At 37.0% G+C, this 21,246-nt stretch overlaps 2 protein-coding genes across 10 annotated transcripts in view; one reads left to right on the plus strand and one right to left on the minus strand.

The window, feature by feature from the left end:
* The window catches only part of SLC38A6 (solute carrier family 38 member 6), an 80,714-nt gene extending 79,176 nt beyond the window's left edge, over positions 1-1,538 (minus strand). For 5 of the 7 annotated variants that reach the window (XM_082386619.1, XM_082386618.1, XM_082386615.1 and 2 more), the window contains exons 1-2: positions 1,413-1,538; positions 171-301 (exon numbers count right to left, since the gene is read on the minus strand). In XM_082386619.1, coding sequence (XP_082242745.1) covers positions 171-301; positions 1,413-1,517 — 236 coding nt within the window. In that variant the 5' untranslated portion in view covers positions 1,518-1,538. Of the gene's footprint in view, positions 1-170; positions 302-392; positions 513-1,208; positions 1,370-1,412 lie in introns of those variants that run through there. The other 2 variants (XM_082386621.1, XM_082386620.1) reach the window with 2 other exon arrangements.
* A 103-nt stretch (positions 1,539-1,641) lies between these two features.
* TRMT5 (tRNA methyltransferase 5) lies at positions 1,642-19,382 on the plus strand. 3 transcript variants are annotated; one of them, XM_082386599.1, is made up of 5 exons: positions 1,642-1,764; positions 2,898-3,553; positions 11,328-11,452; positions 14,411-15,065; positions 15,439-19,382. In XM_082386599.1, exons 1-5 carry the CDS (start codon positions 1,760-1,762, stop codon positions 15,489-15,491), a joined length of 1,494 nt encoding a protein of 497 aa, XP_082242725.1. In that variant the 5' UTR covers positions 1,642-1,759; the 3' UTR covers positions 15,492-19,382. The 3 variants fall into 3 exon arrangements, with proteins under 3 accessions (XP_082242725.1, XP_082242726.1, XP_082242727.1); XM_082386600.1 differs by lacking the exon at positions 1,642-1,764 and adding an exon at positions 1,777-1,971; XM_082386601.1 differs by lacking the exon at positions 1,642-1,764 and adding an exon at positions 1,777-1,958.
* The last annotated feature ends 1,864 nt before the right edge of the window (positions 19,383-21,246 follow it).

Genomic DNA, 21,246 nt, shown 5'->3' on the forward strand with positions numbered 1-21,246 from the left:
CATCCCTCCAAGCTACAGACTAGCAACAATACAAGAGTAAGAGGAAAATGCTAAAACCCCAGAAATAACTAGAAATTGTATACCAGCTTCTGCCGCCTACCTCTTTGCTTCTCAGTGTACTATAAAAATTAAAAAAAAAAAAAAAAGTAAAATAAGAAAAAAAAACTCACCTAAATCCAAGGATACCAGTATGAGCCATAACATAAGCTAAGCCAAGGATGCCACTTCCCATGATGGCATTCATCAAATTAAACACTGAGAAACCAAATGAAACACCTGGGGATCCCTGTCTGTGAAGTTCCTGTAAGCACACAAATTTAATAAAGTGTTTGAATGGTGAAGTTCAAATTTCCTTCAGAAATGACTGACAGGTTATGGAGAAAGTCTCTTACAAACCACAGGCATCATGTGACATACTAGCTGCTCAACCAGCACTGGTTTCCTTTCCTTCTCTTCTCACCGCTAACTAGTGCAGCTCCAGGAACCTGGTTTCCTGGGAAAATCATTGCCACCTGCACAGAGACCCGGTAGAATTCAGGAAGAGCCATGACTAACCAACCTTGTGACTGCAAAAGATGATGATAGGGTAAGACGGGGTGGGGACAGAGAGCAGGCAGATGGCCTCAAGCTCACGTGATTACTGAATCCCTGAGTCAGCTTGGAGCTGCTGTAGACAACTGTTGCTCCCCAATTACTAGGACTGAAAGACTAATCTCTATTTATACACTCAATGAATTAAGTCTGTCCAACTGGAAGGATGGTCAGGAATGCCATGCAATGACGATATAATAAACAGAAGCAATTCACATTGCTCTGGCGAGGATACCCCCAGAAAACACTCTCCCCTAAAACAGCATTCGGAAACAAAGTCCTAGAAACTGTTACTGCCCTGGGACTTGAGTTAAAGAGCCGAAGTGCCCACTGCACAGGCTTTAGGGCCAGAGAAGTGCTACATACTTATTACCAGGCCACCTCCGCTCCTTCACGGTTAAGGGTCTTTGTATTAAGATGTTTACAGGTCCCCAATGACTAAGCGGAGAAAAGAAAAATCTTGTGACTCTTGCAAAAAGCTCACAAGACTAGTGGAGGGAACGAGAAGCCGACAAAGACACTAACAAACAGCAGTGAATTACATAACCGCGGGGCTGCTCCTCTGTGGGGTCCCCAGCCTCCACCCGCTGCTGCACCTCTTCCACCTGAGCCTGCACCTTTACTTCAGCTTCTCTTTCTAGGACACCTTAGGCTCCTATCACATTCATGAACTCCGCCAGATCTCCTCGGAATCTCGGCTGCTGCGTTTGGGCCCCAAGCCCTCAGCTTCTCCCCTCGCCCCTTGCCATCCCCTTTCTTTTCCGGGTCTTATTTGGCAGGCACTTCAGAGAAGTGCCGGGAAGCGTGTGGAGCGAACTTACGTTGCTAAGCAACGGGCTCAACTCTTCCGCCTCCGCCTCTTCGGGCTGCCTGGCAGAGACAAACCAGCCGGGCTCAGCGTCCACGATCCCCCAGGGCGCCTCCATGCTGCTCACTGGCCGACTACCCAGTCCATCTACAAGCTACTACCCCAGCCCTCCCGTCGGGTAGTCGCGCCAGAGGCGGAGCTATGGTCCCGGCCCTTCCGGGTTTCCGTACCTCACCAGGGCCGGGAAGAAAGGAGGAATCGACGTGATCTGATGACGCTCGCCCCTCGGCGGCGAACATTGATGGTGTCATCGAGGGCCCGCCCACCCGCCGGCGACCCATTTCCGAGCTGCACCAGAGCATGAGGTGAGAGTCTGGTCTTGGAGCCAGCTGCTGGCTGACGCAGAGAAATGGGATGGTGACGTTGGTGAGGTGGCGGCCGCGGTGCCCTTGATAGTTCGAAGAGGCTGAGGGTCCGGTGGCGATACCGGTCTGCTCGGGGCTGCTCTCCGCCTCGCGCTCTCTGGGCGCGGAAACGTCACGAGGTCACCCACCATCCGGTGCGGATCCTAGGTCTGAGTACGGGGGAGTGAGGAGTGTTTCATCTTTTCAAAAGCTTTCCGATAGAGCCTTTAGCCACATTTTACATGCGGAAAGCCGAGACTCACAAGAAGTAATTTACCCAAGATCACACATCTGGACCATTAACTTCTAGACCCAGTTTGAACCCTGACTGTGAACTTTGACAGTTGCTTTACAGGGTTCCCGGGCAGGGAACTGGAGGCAAAATTAATAACTGATACTGCTACTGGGATGTGCATATAACACTTAGCAAAGTTCTCGTCCTCAAAATGCTGAAACCTCTAGTTATAGGCAGGACTTGTGGCAGTAAAACATCGAAGACGACATAGAAATAGATTAGGAGCGCAGGCGCTGGATTTTAATCCTCGCTCAGCCACTTACCAGCAACGAGACTTCGGGTCAATTAACCTACTTCTGAGCTTTAGTTTACTCATATACAAGATGAGAATGTGATACCACACACCTCCCAAGATTGACAATGTGCATAAAGCATTTAGTACAACATCTGACCCGTTAAGCATCCATAAGAATATCCTTTTAAAAATTGACATTGGTAAAATCATAAATATAGTGACCATTTCGTTTAGAGATGATCCTTTAACTTAAACTTCAGCCTTCTAATCCCAAACATGTTCTGTAGAAAATTGTGGGTGGGGAGGTTTATTGACTATAGGGAGGGTGATGGATCACTAAGCCCTAGTCCTGGCAGCAGGTGGATTGAAGGTTCAAATTTTCCAGTCATCCTATCCTAGAAAAGATAGTATACTTCTCACGTACCACTAAAAGTTTTAATTATCAGCATTTAGCAAGCTATTTAAAACAGTAGTGAATTTAAATTTTTATTCTCAAGACCTATTGTGAACATGTTAAGTTAGTTTGTAACTTTATGGTATTTCTTTAATGAATACTTTTTTTAGGATCTTATGGAGGCCATTTGGATTCTCAAGAAGACTTCTCAAAGTGGAAAGCTGTAGAATAACTGAATCAGAATCATTGATTCCACTAGCTTGGGCATCACTGATACAGAAGCTTAGCAGAACACCTGGTATTTTCTTGTTGGATCAAAGAAAAAGATTCTCAACCATGCCTGAAATAGAAACAAATCAGAGAGACTCTGAATTGTTTTCACCACCCTCTGATGTTCGAGGAATGACAGAACTTGATAGAACAGCTTTTAAAAAGACAGTCACCATCCCGGTGCTTAAAGTGAGGAAAGAAATAGTCAATAAATTGATGCGATCCCTTAAAAGGGCAGCACTGCAGCGCCCAGGCATAAAACGTGTGATTGAAGATCCAGAAGATGAAGAAAGTAGACTAATTATGTTGGATCCTTATAAAATGTTTACTGATGATTCCTTTGAGAAAGGAGAACTCAGTATTTTAAAGCAGCTGAATGTCAATCCACAGATATCTAAATATAACTTGGAACTAACTTATGAAAACTTTAAGTCAGAAGAAATCTTGAAAGCTGTGCTTCCTGAAGGTCAAGATGTGACTTCAGGGTTTAGCAGAGTTGGACATATTGCCCACCTGAACCTTCGAGATCATCAACTACCTTACAAGCATTTAATTGGTAGGTGTGTCTTAGTAATATTCACATATTAGAAAGCAATTAGCAAGTTCTAATTTTTGTTAAAAAAATTTTTTTTTAATGCCGAACTACAGAAGCAGGACATTTTATCATTGTAATTTTAAGCTAGATCTTAAGCTACGTATTCTTTCTTTTGAGGGCCATTTTGGAATACTCTTCCCAGAGTCATAGCAGTCTCTAAATATCAATTCAAGCTTTTGTGTACACAATACATAAGCATAAACTTGAATCACTTGCTTTTGTAGAACTCTTTGGCAGTTTATTATTTTGGTATACAGGACTTATTAGTCCTTCAGGACTATGTTGAATGCTAGGCTTCATGATTGAGTTAACTGAGCCTCTTCTGTATGTCAGGCACCATACTTTTTTAGTGCTCCTAGCCTTTTAGAAACAGTGCTGTGTATGTCTTACCTCTGTAGCCCAAAGTTGAAGCATGGGTCTTTTAGGCTTTGGGATAAGAAAGAAGTAGAAGACTAATCAAAATCGCACTTGTCCTTAATATAAATATTTAATGTCCATGCATTCTCCAGATTAATTTTTTTTAATGTAGAGTAATTGTCAGAACTTCTGAGAATTGTTTTCAGCTTTAAAATGTAGTGCTCAGTGTTTTGCATGGGTAGGATTTCAGAGCTATGCTATTATGCATTTCCTTTGTTTTTATTGATGAAAGGAGCTGATAATGCATAGTGATAACATAATAAATACTTAAGGAGATCCTTATAATTATGACCAGGTGCAAATGTCAAGTATAGGCTTTCCTATTAGTCATTGACTATCCTAACTCAACATTCCTTTTAGCACTCTTATTTTATAAACTCTCTTTCATAAAGGGGCACTCATAGATTACAAATGAAATATTTTCATACAGTGGTAATTCTAAAGCTATTACTATAGACCTTCAGAATATGTGTTTTTTTTTCATTCCTCATTTCAAACTAACTTCTGTACCTTAAAAATTGAGTTCTGATACCTGAAGCAGAACAAGATAAGAACAACGAATGACAAGAGTTTATTGACATTATCATATTCAAAATCAGGTACTTAATTATCAGAGAGAAATTGGACAAATTCTGGTTGTATTTAAGCATATTTGTATTATGGAGTACTTTATACTAACTTACAGATCAAGTTATCTTTCCTTATACAATAAGATAGTGCATAGATTCTTTTTTTCTTTTTAATTTTATTTATTTTTTTATACAGCAGGTTCTATTAGTCATCCATTTTATACACATCAGTGTATACACGTCAATCCCAATCTCCCAATTCATCACACCACCACCACCACCCCCGCCGCTTTCCCCCCTTGGTGTCCATATGTTTGTTCTCTACATCTGTGTCTCACTTTCTGCCCTGCAAACCAGTTCATCTGTACCATTTTTCTAGGTTCCACATATATGCATTAATATACGATATTTGTTTCTCTCTTTCTGACTTACTTCACTCTGTATGACAGTCTCTAGGTCCATCCACGTCGCTACAAATGACCCAATTTCGTTCCTTTTTATGGCTGAGTAATATTCCATTGTATATATGTACCACATCTTATTTATTCATTTGTCTGTCGATGGGCATATAGGTTGCTTCCATGACCTGGCTATTGTAAATAGTGCTGCAATGAACATTGGGGTGCATGTGTCTTTTTGAATTATGGTTTTCTCTGGATATATGCCCAGTAGTGGGATTGCTGGATCATAAGGTAATTCTATTTTTAGTTTTTTAAGGAACCTCCATACTGTTCTCCATAGTGGCTGTATCAATTTACATTCCCACCAACAGTGCAAGAGGGTTCCCTTTTCTCCACACCCTCTCCAGCATTTGTTGTTTGTAAATTTTCTGATGATGCCCATTCTAACTGGTGTGAGGTGATACCTCATTGTAGTTTTGATTTGCAGATCTCTAATAATTAGTGATGTTGAGCAGCTTTTCATGTGCTTCTTGGCCATCTGTATGTCTTCTTTGGAGAAATGTCTATTTAGGTCTTCTGCCCATTTTTGGATTGGTTCGTTTCTTTTTTTAATATTGAGCTGCATGAGCTGTTTATATATTTTGGAGATTAATCCTTTGTCCTTTGATTCGTTTGCAAATATTTTCTCCCATTCTGAGGGTTGTCTTTTCGTCTTGTTTATGGTTTCCTTTGCTGTGCAAAAGCTTTGAAGTTTCATTAGGTCCCATTTGTTTATTTTTGTTTTTATTTCCATTACTCTAGGCGGTGGATCAAAAAAGATCTTGCTGTGATTTATGTCAAAGAGTGTTCTTCCTATGTTTTCCTCTAAGAGTCTTATAGTGTCCGGTCTTACATTTAGGTCTCAAATCCATTTTGAGTTTATTTTTGTGTATGATGTTAGGGAGTGTTCTAATTTCAATCTTTTACATGTAGCTGTCCAGTTTTCCCAGAACCACTTATTGAAGAGACTGTCTTTTCTCCATTGTATATCCTTGCCTCCTTTGTCATAGATTAGCTGACCATAGGTGCATGGGTTTATCTCTGGGCTTTCTATCTTGTTCCATTGATCTATATTTCTGTTTTTGTGCCAGTACCATATTGTCTTGATTACTGTAGCTTTGTAGTATAGTCTGAAGTCAGGGAGTCTGATTCCTCCAGCTTCTCTTTTTTCCCTAAAGACTGCTTTGGCTATTTGGGGTCTTTTGTGTCTCCATACAAATGTTAAGATTTTTTGTCTAGTTCTGTAAAAAATGCCATGGGTAATTTGAATAGGGATTGCATTGTACCTGTAGATTGCTTTGCGTAGTACAGTCATTTTCACAATATTGATTCTTCCAATCCAAGAACATGGTATATCTCTCCATCTGTTGGTATCATCTTTAATTTCTTTCATCAGTGTCGTATAATTTTCTGCATAAAGGTCTTTTGTCTCCCTAGGTAGGTTTATTCCTAGGTATTTTATTCTTTTTGTTGCAATGGTAAATGGGAGTGTTTCCATAATTTTTCTTTCAGATTTTTAATCATTAGTATATAGGAATGCAAGAGATTTCTGTGCATTAATTTTGTATCCTGCAACTTTACCAAATTCATTGATTAGCTCTAGTAGTTTTCTGGTGGCATCTTTAGGATTCTCTATGTATAATATCATGTCATCTGCAAACAGTGACAGTTTTACTTCTTCTTTTCCAATTTGTATTCCTTTTATTTCTTTTTCTTCTCTGATTGCCGTGGCTAGGACTTCCAAAACTATGTTGAATAATAGTGGTGAGAGTGGACATCCTTGTCTTGTTCCTGATCTTAGAGGAAATGCTTTCAGTTTTTCACCGTTGAGAATGATGTTTGCTGTGGGTTTGTCATATATGGCCTTTATTATGTTGAGGTAGGTTCCCTCTATGCCCACTTTCTGAAGAGTTTTTATCATAAATGGGTGTTGAATTTTGTCAAAAGCTTTTTCTGCATCTATTGAGATGATCATATGGTTTTTATTCTTCAACTTGTTAATATGGTATATCACATTGATTGATTTACATATATTGAAGAATCTTTGCAGCCCTGGGATAAATCCCACTTGATCATGGTGTATGATCCTTTTAATGTGTTGTTGGATTCTGTTTGCTAGCATTTTATTGAGGATTTTTGCATCTATATTCATCAGTGATATTGGTCTGTAATTTTCTTTTTTTGTAGTGTCTTTGTCTGGTTTTGGTATCAGGCTGATGGTGGCCTCATAGAATGAGTTTGGGAGTGTTCCTTCCTCTGCAATTTTTGGAAGAGTTTGAGAAGGATGGGTGTTAGCTCTTCTCTAAATGTTTGATAGAATTCACCTGAGAAGCCATCTGGTCCTGGACTTTTGTTTGTTGGAAGATTTTTAATCACAGTTTCAATTTCATTACTTGTGATTGGTCTGTTCATATTTTCTGTTTCTTCCTGGTTCAGTCTTGGAAGGTTATACCTTTCTAAGAATTTGTCCATTTCTTCCAGGTTGTCCATTTTATTAGCATAGAGTTGCTTGTATTAGTCTCTTAGGATGCTTTGTATTTCTGCAGTGTCTGTTGTAACTTCTCCTTCTTCATTTCTAATTTTATTGATTTGAGTCCTCTCCCTCTGTTTCTTGATGAGTTTGGCTAATGGTTTATCAATTTTGTTTATCTTCTCAAAGAACCAGCTTTTAGTTTTATTGATCTTTGCTTTTGTTTTCTTTGTTTCGATTTCATTTATTTCTGCTCTGATCTTTATGATTTCTTCCCTTCTGCTAACTTTGGGTTTTATTTGTTCTTCTTTCTCTACTTCCTTTAGGTGTAAGATTAGATTGTTTATTTAAGATTTTTCTTGTTTCTTGAGGTAGGCTTGTATAGCTATAAACTTGCCTCTTAGAACTGCTTTTGCTGCATCCCATAGGTTTTGGATCGTCGTGTTTTCATTGTCATTTGTCTCTAGTTATTTTTTAATTTCCTCTTTGATTTCTTCAGTGATCTCATGGTTCTTTAGTAATGTATTGTTTAGCCTCCATGTGTTTCTGTTTTTTACATTTTTTTCCCTGTAATTCATTTCTAATCTCATAGCGTTGTGGTCAGAAAAGATACTTGATATGATTTCAATTTTCTTAAATTTACTGAGGCTTGATTTGTGACCCAAGATGTGATCTATCCTGGAGAATGTTCCGTGCGCACTTGAGAAGAAAGTGTAATGTGCTGTTTTTGGATGGAATGTCTTATAAATATCAAGTAAATCTATGCGGTCTATTGTGTCATTTAAAGCTTGTGTTTCCTTATTAATTTTCTGTTTGGAAGATCTGTCCATTGGTGTAAGTGAGGTGTTAAAGTCTCCCACTATTATTGTGTTACTGTTGATTTTCTCTTTTATAGCTGTTAGCAGTTGCCTTATGTATTGAGGTGCTCCTATGTTGGGTGCATATATATTTATAATTGTTATATCTTCTTCTTGGATTGATCCCTTGATCATTATGTAGTGTCCTTCCTTGTCTCTTATAACATTCTTTATTTTAAAGTCTATTTTATCTGATATGAGTATTGCTACTCCAGCTTTCTTTTGATTTCCATTTGCATGGAATATCTTTTTCCATCCCCTCACTTTCAGTCTGTATGTGTCCCTAGGTCTGAAGTGGGTCTCTTGTAGATAGCATATATATGGGTCTTGTTTTTGTATCCATTCAGCAAGCCTGTGTCTTTTGTTTGGAGCATTTAATCCACTCACGTTTAAGGTAATTATCAATATGTATGTTCCTATGACCATTTTCTTAAATTGTTTTGGGTTTGTTTTTGTAGGTCCTTTTCTTCTCTTGTGTTTCCCACTTAGAGAAGTTCCTTTAGCATTTGTTGTAGAGCTGATTTGGTGGTGCTGAATTCTCTTAGCTTTTACTTGTCTGTAAAGATTTTGATTTCTCCATTGAATCTGAATGAGATCCTTGCCAGGTAGAGTAATCTTGGTTGTAGGTTCTTCCCTTTTGTCACTTTAAATATATCATGCCACTCCCTTCTGGCTTGTAGAGTTTCTGCTGAGAAATCAGCTGTTAACCTTATGGGAGTTCCCTTGTATGTTATTTGTCATTTTTCCCTTGCTGCTTTCAATAATTTGTCTTTGTCTTTAATTTTTGCCAGTTTGATTACTATGTGTCTCGGTGTGTTTCTCCTTGGGTTTATCGTGTATGGGACTCTGCACTTCCTGGACTTGGGTGGCTATTTCCTTTCCCATGTTAGGGAAGTTTTCGACTATAATCTCTTCAAATATTTTCTCTGGTCCTTTCTCTCTCTCTCCTCCTTCTGGGACCCCTATAATGCGAATGTTGTTGCGTTTAATGTTGTCCCAGAGGTCTCTTAGGCTGTCTTCATTTCTTTTCATTCTTTTTTCTTTATTCTGTTCTGCAGCAGTGAATTCCACCATTCTGTCTTCCAGGTCACTTATCCATTCTTCTGCCTCATTTATTCTGCTATTGATTCCTTCTAGTGTAGTTTTCATTTCAGTTATTGTATTGTTCATCTCTGTTTGTTTGTTCTTTAATTCTTCTAGGTCTTTGTTAAACATGTCTTGCATCTTCTCGATCTTTGCCTCCATTCTTTTTCTGAGGTCCTGGATCATCTTCAGTATCATTATTCTGAATTCTTTTTCTGGAAGGTTGCCTATCTCCACTTCATTTGGTTGTTTTTCTGGGGTTTTATCTTTTTCCTTCATCTGGTATATAGCCCTCTGCCTTTTCATCTTGTCTGTATTTCTGTGAATGTGGTTTTTGTTTCATAGGCTGCAGGATTGTAGTTCTTCTTGCTTCTGCTGTCTGTCCTCTGGTGGATGAGGCTATCTAAGAGGCTTGTGCAAGTTTCCTGATGGGAGGGACTGGTGGTGGGTAGAGCTGACTGTTGCTCTGGTGGGCAGAGCTCAGTAAAACTTTAATCCACTTGACTGCTGATGGGTGGGGCTGGGTTCCCTCCCTGTTGGTTGTTTGGCCTGAGGTGACCCAACACTGGAGCCTACCCGGGCTCTTTGGTGGGGCTAATGGCAGACTTTGGGAGGGCTCACGCCAAGGAGTACTTCCGAGAACTTCCGCTGCCAGTGTCCTTGTCCTCATGGTGAGATAGAGCCACCCCGCCTCTGCAGGAGACTGACCAACACTAGCAGGTAGGTCTGGTTCAGTCTCCTATGGGGTCACTGCTCCTTCCCCTGGGTCCCGATGCACACACTACTTTGTGTGTGCCCTCCAAGAGTGGAGTCTCTGTTTCCCCCAGTCCTGTCGAAGTCCTGCAATGAAATCCCGCTAGCCTTCAAAGTCTGATTCTCTAGGAATACCTCCTCCCGTTGCCAGACCCCCAGGTTCGGAAGCCTGCGGTGGGGCTCAGAACCTTCACTCCAGTGGGTGGACTTCTGTGGTATAAGTGTTCTCCAGTCTGAGTCACCCACCCAGAAGTTATGGGATTTGATTTTACTGTGTTTGCTCCCCTCTTACCATCTCATTGTGGCTTCTCCTTTGTCTTTGGATGTGAGGTATCATTTTTGGTGAGTTCTAGTGTTTTTCTATCGATGATTGTTCAGCAGTTAGTTGTGATTCCGGTGTTCTCGCAAGAAGGAGAGCACGTCCTTCTACTCCACCATCTTGAACCAATCAGTGTATAGATTCTTATAAATTTTTTAAGTGCCGACAAAAATGTAGACTTTGATTATAGGGCATCAGTATACCATTGCCGGTGTACTTTATCCTTGTAGCTTTTTCTGCTCTGGCAAATATTTGACATAAAGAACAATTTAAGTAAATGAACATTTTATTTAGATAAAACTCTAAAGAATCTATGTTTCTTTTATTTGAAAACATTATTTTGCTGGTATGTGTTTCCAAAGTGGAAGTATCTGTTTCAAATACACAATCAAGCGTACATTTGGTTTGAGGCCAATGAGGACAGGCTGGTGTTTTCTGGGACCATTTGTTCCCAAAGTCCTTACATCTCTTCTTTCTATTTTAAACCAGTTCCCTATGGTCTACCTGTTTGCTTACTGCTGTATTGATACATTTGAGAAGACTAAGTAAAAGACATGGAAAAATGTTAGGTAGAACAAAAGTCCTCAAAAATTTTTTTTTATAAATGTACCCACACATTTTTTGTGTGTGTTTGCATTGGGGGCTGTCAAACATTAACTTTAGTAATCTGTTGAATTTTTAGAATTGCATGCCTCTTTACACACACTAGATGCAGGTTTTGTCTATAAACCAAAAGAAAATATAGTTCACATCAATTTCATATTTGCAGTTTTAGCTTTTATTTTGCAACCAAAAGGCAATATTTATTATGAATTCTCTGCTTTTAGGCCAAGTTATGATTGACAAAAATCCAGGAATCACCTCAGCGGTAAATAAAATTAATAACATTGATAATACCTACCGAAATTTCCAAATGGAAGTGCTATCTGGAGAGGAGAATATGATGACCAAGGTATGGAGTATTTTATTGTCTCCTAATATAGTATATATCTAGATTAATGTTTGAAATCAGAATAGATAACAAAGATTAAGAATATATAATACCCAGTATTGATGAATATGTGAGAATGTGAGCATTTACATATACTATTGATGGGAGTGCAAATTTGATACAGTCAGTAAGAGTATATGGTAATATATTGCAATTTTGAATAGATACATCCTTTGACCTAGCATTCCATTTATAGGAAGTTATCTCAAGGATATAATTGGACAAAACTGTAATGATATACGTACTAGGTTCTGCATCATTTTTTTTTTCTTCCTTTTTTGGTTGCGCCACGTGGCATGTGGGATCTTAGTTCCCCGACCAGGGATCAAACCCCCACCCCCTGCAGTGGAAGCACGGAGTCTTAACCACTGGACTGCCAGGGAAGTCCCTGCATCATTTTTATAATAAAAAATAAAACAAACGAAGAAATGGAAACAACCTAAATGTCATCAGTAGAGAATTGATTACATTTTGGTATAACAATACAATGGAATACTCCATCATTAAAGATTATTTATATTTAGCTCCATACTTAAATTGTCCACTGACACGTTAAGTGACAAAAAATAAGTTGTAGAACAGTATATATAACATAGTTCCATTTTAACTATGATAATTTTAAGTATGTAAATATGCATATACACCAGAACATTAATAGTGAGCATATTTTTATTTGGTATAGTTACTGGTGACCTTTATTATCATCTTTATACTTTTCTACTGAGCACATATTTCTTTTATAAGAAAAACAAAACAAATCTATTTCAAAGAAAAAATAATTTAAAATATATAGGAACAGATTCCTGGTATAAACCACTTTCTCATCTTCCACCCCCAAAATCCTCTGGAGTGTTGGATATAATAAACTTTTTTTAAGCCCCTTAGATAATTACATGTTAACATTATGTGAAATTTTGTACCCAAGCTAAGAAATAGGTTAAACTCTCTCCATAATTTTAATAACAAAAGCCACTCTTAAAATGTTAGTCATATCTTTTAAACAGGACTTTATAAAACTCAGGAGAGAACTTATGCAAAATAATTTTAAGATTCTGGGCCAATATTTCTCCAGAATTTAATAGTGTCAGAATATTAAAATACCATTTACTGCACACTTACTTTTAGGTCCTGAGCTAAATGCTTTAAATATAATCCTAAGAGACCCACAAGATAATGGTTGTTGTTATTCATATTCTCTTTATGCAGATGAAATAACTAGGAATGACTGAGCAGAGTGTTTGGAGCAAGGCTTCCGACTCGAGTCCATGCATGGTCTTTCCCTGTATACCAAACCTCCACTGCCTACTACTTGTGTATAATGTATGACAATGTTATGGCAAGCAAGATTTGAATATGAATCCTTTGGTAATAACAGTGCTTATCTCAGCCGACACGAAGACCTACTAAACTTTAGGCATACCCTGATTGAATATTGTGCATGTTCTTTTCTTGGTACTGACCCTTAGGGTAACAGACAGTATCATTCTTCTCAGAAAGAACATCTAAAAGTTCTGAGAAACTTCTGTAATTTTATAAATGCCTTGTGATTGATTTCCTAAGTCAACTAAAGCTTGTTCTTAAGGACATACTTTATACCTAATATTTATACTGTCAAATAAATGTAAAAACTCAGTATAATTTCTTTGCTCCAAACAGAATCACATTTAAGTTTAACTTTAGTTCATGCAACATTTAAGTAGTATGTGTGTATATTGTGAGGTAAAAAGATTCCTAAAGTGAATCTGCTGAAAGTAATGCTTAACTAAGGGAGCGAGATATCAAAGACAGCATGATAAAACCAGAGGGATACTTAGAATCTAATTTTTTAAGCTAGAATTGTGATTCACACTAAAGAGCTTAAAAGGGGAGTAGAAAGGAGATTTCGGAAAAAGCATCCCAAGACATATTTAAGTGTTCCAGGTTATATACCTAGAAAGACTTTTAGTTGGCAGAATCATAAAGAAACATTTCCAACACTGGAACCTTAATAATATGGCCAGAGCGTCTGATGTGGTCAGGAAGAAAAAAATATGTACAAATTTGGAATTAAGGTCCATGAAGAGAGAATACAGAAGATATCTATCAGATTTATAGAACTTAGGAATTTTCTGGCCTTTGATTCTTCATCTATTAAAATAAGGGGCTTAAGATGATGGGTGAGGTCACATTCTACAACTGTAATTTTAGTTTTGTTTCCTATTTTCTATCATGTTTATGATAGTCCCCAAAGAAATGCTGCAAAGTCTTAATTTTGTTTAAGACTTAGCTTCACTGTATGTATTTAGTTTATCCATGAAAACTCAGATTTGGGAAAGGAGAAAATAGGGGAATAATTTGTTCTATACACTGGCTCTATTTATAGACATGAAACCTGCAAAGTCCAAGTAACTGTCTGAAAACATAGCAAAAATACCTCCAAATTCAATGACACATGGCACATCTATCATGACTCCCCCTGACAAACTGAAAACTAAGGAGGGAAGCTTGTTTGCCGTGTGGAAGTGCTGTCTGCAACTTAGCTACCCACCATGAAGATATGTGTAGTGTGTTGTTTCAAAGTATAGGTTTTTTTCTATCAGGTGACAGGAGAGAGTATAATTAAGCCAGTCAATTGGCCTATCTGAAAAATTCCTAGTGTGATTGGAGAACCACTTTATAGCCCTTTAGGATGAGACGGAGAGCCATTCGGCTTTGAAGAGATAACTTTTCTCATGAAAACGTCTAATGCAAGATATTAAGTGGCCTCAAGTATAGCGTAAACACCAGAATTCTAATTAAAATGCCTTTAAATGCACTGTTTTTTTTGCTCTTAATAATACTAAATTTAAATGTGTGTATGTCTGTGAGTGCATCCATCCAATATCAGTGACTAGAACTTAAGACTAAGCAGTTTAACCAAAAGCATAATACCTTTTTCAGGTTCGAGAAAACAACTACACTTATGAATTTGATTTTTCAAAAGTCTATTGGAATCCTCGTCTCTCCACAGAACACAGCCGTATCACAGAACTTCTCAAACCTGGGGATGTCCTATTTGATGTTTTTGCTGGGGTTGGGCCCTTTGCCATTCCAGTAGCAAAGAAAAACTGCACTGTATTTGCTAATGATCTCAATCCTGAATCCCATAAATGGTTACTACACAATTGTAAATTAAATAAAGTGGACCAGAAGGTGAAAGTCTTTAACTTGGATGGGAAAGACTTCCTCCAAGGACCAGTCAGAGAAGAATTAATGCAGCAGCTGGGACCACTGTCAAAAGAAAGAAAACACTCTGTGCACATTGTCATGAACTTGCCAGCAAAGGCTATTGAGTTTCTCAGTGCTTTCAAATCACTCTTAGATGGACAGCCATGCGGCAGTGAGCTTTTTCCCATCGTGCACTGTTACAGCTTTTCCAAAGATGCTAATCCTGCTAAGGATCTTCAGCAACGAGCTGGAACTGTGTTAGGCATCTCCTTGGAGGCATGCAGTTCAGTTCACCTAGTAAGAAATGTGGCCCCTAACAAGGAAATGTTATGCATCACTTTTCGGATTCCTGCTGCTATACTTTACAAGAACCAGACCCTAAATGGAGGTGAGCAATCTCTGGGAAATTAAATGTAAGCTGTAATACTTTTCATATAACTTTCTGGGGCTACATATATATTTTATATTATTTTTTAAACTTGGAAATAGGTTAAACTAATTCTAGATAGATATTTCAGTTCAAGACCCCTTGCCATTCAATTGTGACTACTTTCTCACAATTTTACAAATTTTAGTATGGTGTACTGTTCAGTCTAGTAGAAGTCTACTTCATTAAAATAATAAATCTGCAGGAATGTTACTATTCCATGTGTAAGTTAATTAGATTAAAAATCTTTAAAATGCCTGTATTATTTGCTTTTTAGAAGTATTTTCAAATGTTAAGTGTCTTACCTAATACAGGTTTTCTGGATTTATTACAGACAATCATGAAGATCCACCTATTAAACGCCAGAGGACAGATAAAGACTTTTAGGAGGAAAAAACACAAATTGCTTCAATCACTTAATTGGAAATATTTTCTCCAGCTCCCCACTAGACCTTTATGTAGTGAAATATCATTTGTATGATTTCTAATATTTTAGCATTCAGTTACTTTAGTATTGAACCCTTATATTTTGCCCTAGCTGTCTTATAAATTGGGGATTATCAAATTAAAATTTAAATAAGTCTACTAAATACATTTTTATCTGTTATAATTTTATCATCAAATATATCTAATATTTTATTAGATAAATATGTTTAAATATTGTCTTTCTCTTGGGAAAATAGTTTTTGAAGGTAGGATAATTGCGTGCTAACTAGGAAAGAACTAATCATTTTACAGTTATCCTTAGTTGAAGAGTGTAGCTAAGTTTTATATAAGTACTCCTACACTATTACTATAAAAGTACTAACAAATGAGATTATTTAGATCAGAGATAGGCAGACTATGTCCAGCAGGCCAAATCTGGTCCACCACCTGTTGTTGTATGGCAAGTGACCTGAGAATGGTTCTTACATTTTTAAATGGTTGAAAAAGAATCAAAAGAATAATATTTTGTGACATGAAAATTATATGAAATTTGAATTTCAGTGTCCATAAATAAAGTTTTATTAGAACACACCATACTCATTTGTTTACATACTGGCTATGGCTGCCCTCATGGTATAACAGCAGAGTTGAGTAGTTGCAACACAGGTGGGATATGATTCTCATCACTTCATACTGCTGCTCAGCACACTACAAATCACAGTGACACAGTTATAACTCAACAACATTTTGAGTGCCATGTGTATTGCCAAGCTATAACATTTTATTTTACTATTACCAGTACGTATCCCTCATTCCAAAATAAGAAAAGTAGCCATTCATGTTGTGTTTTTATGGCACAGTAGAGTGTGAATTTTTTTGACATTGAATTAGATGACAAAGCATCCATACCTGAGCTAAAGTACAATATACTTTGACATTTCTCAAAGAAGTACTCATCACAGTATTTCCAACTCACAGGCAAGCAACTGTCAGAAAAATTAGGTATTTAAACTGGAAATTCTTGGCAGAATTTCTTCACAAAATAAAAAATGTAAGTGAGGCTACAACCAAAGTAAGTCTCCAAGTGACTCTTTTGTCAGCCAAGCAAGGAAAACCATTTACTGTCGGTGAGTTAATTGTGTTTGAAAGCAGCAGTCTAAGAAATGTGTTTGGAGAAAGCAGACTTGTCTAGGACTGTTGGCCTTTTGGCAAGGACAGTTGCTCAGAGTTGAGAACATTGTGAGCACCATCAATAGTCAAAAAGGTAATGAGTCCAAGTAGTTCTTTACTCTTGATGAGTTAATAGACATTACTAATACTGCACAGTTCTTGTTTATTTGAGGCGTCAATTCTGACTTTGAAGTTACTGAAGAATTAGCCTCTATGAATACTCTGCACGGAACAACTACTGGTGAATACTTTCAAAGAAACTGAGAAAACTAATTCTGTAAAACCTGAAGTAGAATCTGATGTGTTATAACTGATGATGGTTAAAAAGAAAATTGTGAGGTAGAAAAAGCTCTAGTTGGAAAAATTTACAAAGCTTATGAAAATGCACGGTGTTTAAAACCTATAGTTATTCACTATATTATTCACCAGCAAGTACGTTGCAGCAAATATTTGAATCTATCATGTGTTAGTGAACCAGTAATGTCAATGATAAACTTCATTTGCTTTCATGGACTTTAACCATCCTCAGAGTCCTTGAATTTTGTCAGAAATTGAAGCTGAATTTCTTCAGCTTAACCTAAGTTTTATTTGCTTAGCAATTGTAAGGTATGACTGCAATTTTTTGGGTTCATGGCCAAGACTGAAATTTTTCTGAAGAAGAACCAACCTTAAACACTTCTAAAATACTGAGTGTCTTTGGAAATTAGTTTTTGCTAAAGACTTGATAATATTTCTCAAAGATATCAACCTACAATTACAAGGCAAACATAACTTTTACGTGAAACATACTGCAGTAGTCTGAAATGACTACAACTGTACATGTCTCATGCAATCAAAAATTAAAACAAGAAACAAGATTTTCATTCTCTCATAAATTAGCAGTGGATATATTTTCTGAGTTCAGCATTCTTGGAACCTTGGTGCAAATGCAAAGGAAATTTCCATATTTCAAAACCCATTTAACTACAATTGAACTTCCATCTGATCTTCAATTGGAAGTGATTAATGTGTTATTGTAATGACATGCTAAAAGGCAAATACCAAGGGATTAAGAATCTCATAGAGTTTTACAAATGCCTTCCAAGTGATGTATATGTTCAGTTAAAATCACATGTTCTAGAATTTGGCAGTATCTGTCTGAAAAGACTTTTTTAAAGATGAAATGTGTAAAATGTCATTACATATAACCATCAACATGTATGTGATCAATTAAAATTCATTTTGATGATAGGAACACTTAGAACCCCAATCAAAGGAACTGTAATTCCCCAAAAAGCCCTACAAAAAATGTACTCAATTATATTTTGAAGTCTGTTAATTTAAAAAATTGTGCCAATTTATTGTATCTCTTGTATCTACATAATGGCCTCTGTTTAGTCTCTTGGCCCACAGAGCCTAAAATATTTACTATCTGGTCCTACAGAAAAAGTTTGAGGACCCCTAATCTAAGTCATTAATTATAAACTCAAATGCCTTCAGAAGCTCGGTAATATAAATAGATGAAGGCAATAAATGGTAAGAAGTACAGGGAAGTAATGAATTGGAGCCTTTATTCCTTATCAAAAGACACTTAAAATGGTTTTGGAGTTCAACCCAACCTATCCTGTGCAAAACCTTGAGGGCTAATTCAGCCAGGGATTGCTAGTTTGGGACTTCTAATTTTCTTCCTCTCCCTCCCCTCCAAGTGTATGTAGGTCAAGGGTCAGCAAACTTTCTGAAAGGGCCATTCAATATTTTAGGCTTTCTAAGCTATAAGGTCTCTGCTGCTTCTCAACTCTGCCGTGTTAGTCCAAAAGCAGCCATAGACAATACATAAACACTGTATTCCAAAAAAAAACAAAACAAAACTATTTATGAACACTGAAATTTTAATTTCATATGCTTTTCACATGTTAAAAAGTATATTATTCCTTTGGCTTTTTCCAACCTGAAAAATATACAGACACCAACCTTAACTCATGGAGCATACAAAAAAAGGAAGCCCCTGGATTTGGCCAGGGGTCTACAGTTTGCCTTCTCCCGATCTAGCTGAAGATAATTAATTTGCAAGTAGGCATAAGAACTTTTTTCCTAGTACTGTATTAATACATCCATGTGCTAGGCTATAAATATTAAGTGTGGGTGCAAATGATGTTCTTATTCATATGTAAAGTGGTAAGATCCATTTAGTCACCCCTTAATTAGAAAAAATATGCAGTATATAATTGTAAAGAAAACAGAATTCCTTAAATGCTTCTATTAACACACTTTAACCTCTCCTCCTTTTTCCCTCAGAGTGGATAAGTGAACATGTGATTATTTCATTATGTAAATTTGGCTCACCCTAAACTTTTTGATGTGATACCTAGTAAGTGAACTCTTGGTTAATCCACTAGAAAATGACAGCTAGAACACTCATTAGATAGAATTTTTTAATTTTGTTAACTTTTTGACAAGTTTTCTGCCACCTTAATTAGATTTTGAAATGATTATCCAAACCACCTGCTGACAGCCTAAAGGTAACTTCTAAGAGAAGCTTAAATATATATTGAAAGAAATTAAGGAATACTAAATAATAATGCATCCTAATTACCATGTAAATGTATTCAGTCCATTAATATCTGCTTAAAAGGGAGTGCAGTTAGTAGTCAAATCATGTTCTACATAATGAATTCCTCAGGACTTCTCTCAAGGATATCAACACCGTTATTTAGTTGATGTCACTTATATACCATATAAGAACTAGATACTTGATCTGTAAAATTTCCTGGAAGTCTTAAGAAGTTTGACTACTCAGATTTGGTTTTACACAGCTGTTGTTTGTAAGTTTGACAGTTTGACAGTTATCTCTAGAACATGGACTCTGCAGTTTAACCACTTGGGTTCAAATCCAAACTCTTCTCCTTTTAAGATGTATTGACCTTTGGTAGGTTGCTGAACCTCTCTATGCCTTAGCATCTCCACCTGTTAAAATGGGGAAATAATATTAGCACTGTTACAAGGATTAGACAATTCATAAAGCATGAAGCACAGTGCTTGGCATATAGGTTAATGCTCGGTAGTTGTTTCTGTGCTAGTGTTATAAAATATTAAGACTTATTAAATTCATGTAGATGAAAAGACTGGTACAGCCTTTTGTCTCTGAGAGAGGAAATCACTGGGAGGACTGGGGATAATTTCATCAATGTAGAATATTTGTTATTTAGTGAATTGTTGCCATTAGGTTATCTTTCACCGTTCCCTTTGATCTAATAGGGTCAGTTAACTTCTAAATTCAGCCTATTGAACAAAGTATGGCCATAGTAAGGGCAAAATAATTACAAAGGTATCTAGGTGGTGGAATTTAACTGATTTGCCAAATCAGGTGCAGGCAATTTCCACAATAATAAGGTAGGCTCAAAAAAAAGTTTTGAAAGCCTTTGAAATGTTTTGTTAATAATTAGTTCCTTCCATTTAAATACATCATACAAGGTACTGAGAATAAATAATAGTGCTTCTTTTTTAAAGACTGGATACCTTACTTTGGCAGCTGAGTACAGAAAATCCCTAACCACAAGTCCAATGTTCTCACTGTTCTTTGAACAGATTTATGTATTGTACTTAAAATGCTAGTCCTCTATTGGGGAAAACTAATAGATATGAGAAATAGGATGCAGCCTAGTAGAGTTATAGATAGAATTAGACTTGGATAAAAAACTTGTGTTCTAATTTTGGCTTTTTACTAACTTGTGTATATGATCTTGGCCTACTCAATTATTCAATGCCTTGGTTTTCTCAATTATCAAAGATAGAAGTGTTATAAAGATGAAGATGTACTCCTGAAATTAATACCTACTTAGTCAAATAAGATGGAGCTGTTAGATATGGATATTCCACCCTAATATAACCCACAAATCTTGTTTCACATAACTTTCCACTCTAACAACTGTTGTAATGGAGATTTAATAGAAAATCCTTTAATTTCCTTGAGAAACGATGTGCCATACCCAGTTATCTAGGTAACAGACTCATACAAGGTTGAGATGCTACAAATATATATCCTATCCACATCCAAACTCTTTAAGCAACATTCTGGGTATACTAAAAGCCTTTGAAGTTTCAACAGAAACTGTACCAGAGTGTGCAATTTACTCATAGGGAAATTTCATTTAAAATATATTCATTCCAGTCTCCAAGGTTTCATCATAAAATGAGCTCACACTGAGGTGAAAGGTGCCTTTTAAGTATTAAATTTTATTAACTTACTTCTTTGAATTTGTCATTCAAGCAGGTTAGTACTCTGCTCTGGTTTAGCCTAAGCGAGGCTCACAGCTGGGACCTATAACACATTGATCAAGGTTCGTCTCACTTTCCACTGCTCAAAACAGGCACTGAGTCCTTAATGTTGAGAGAGTGACATTATCACAGGTCAAGTTTTACTTGCCACAACCTGTTGGTAGAAGGAAATATATCCACTTGTCTGGACTAGTATTAAGAAGACATTGGGGGGAAAATGGGACATTTTATGAGAAGAAATAACAGACTTGGATATTAACACTAAATGTCGTATTCAAATGGCATTTTTAAT

This window comes from Balaenoptera borealis (assembly GCF_965194805.1).
Source record: "Balaenoptera borealis genome assembly, chromosome: 3".
NCBI classification, from domain to species: domain Eukaryota; kingdom Metazoa; phylum Chordata; class Mammalia; order Artiodactyla; family Balaenopteridae; genus Balaenoptera; species Balaenoptera borealis.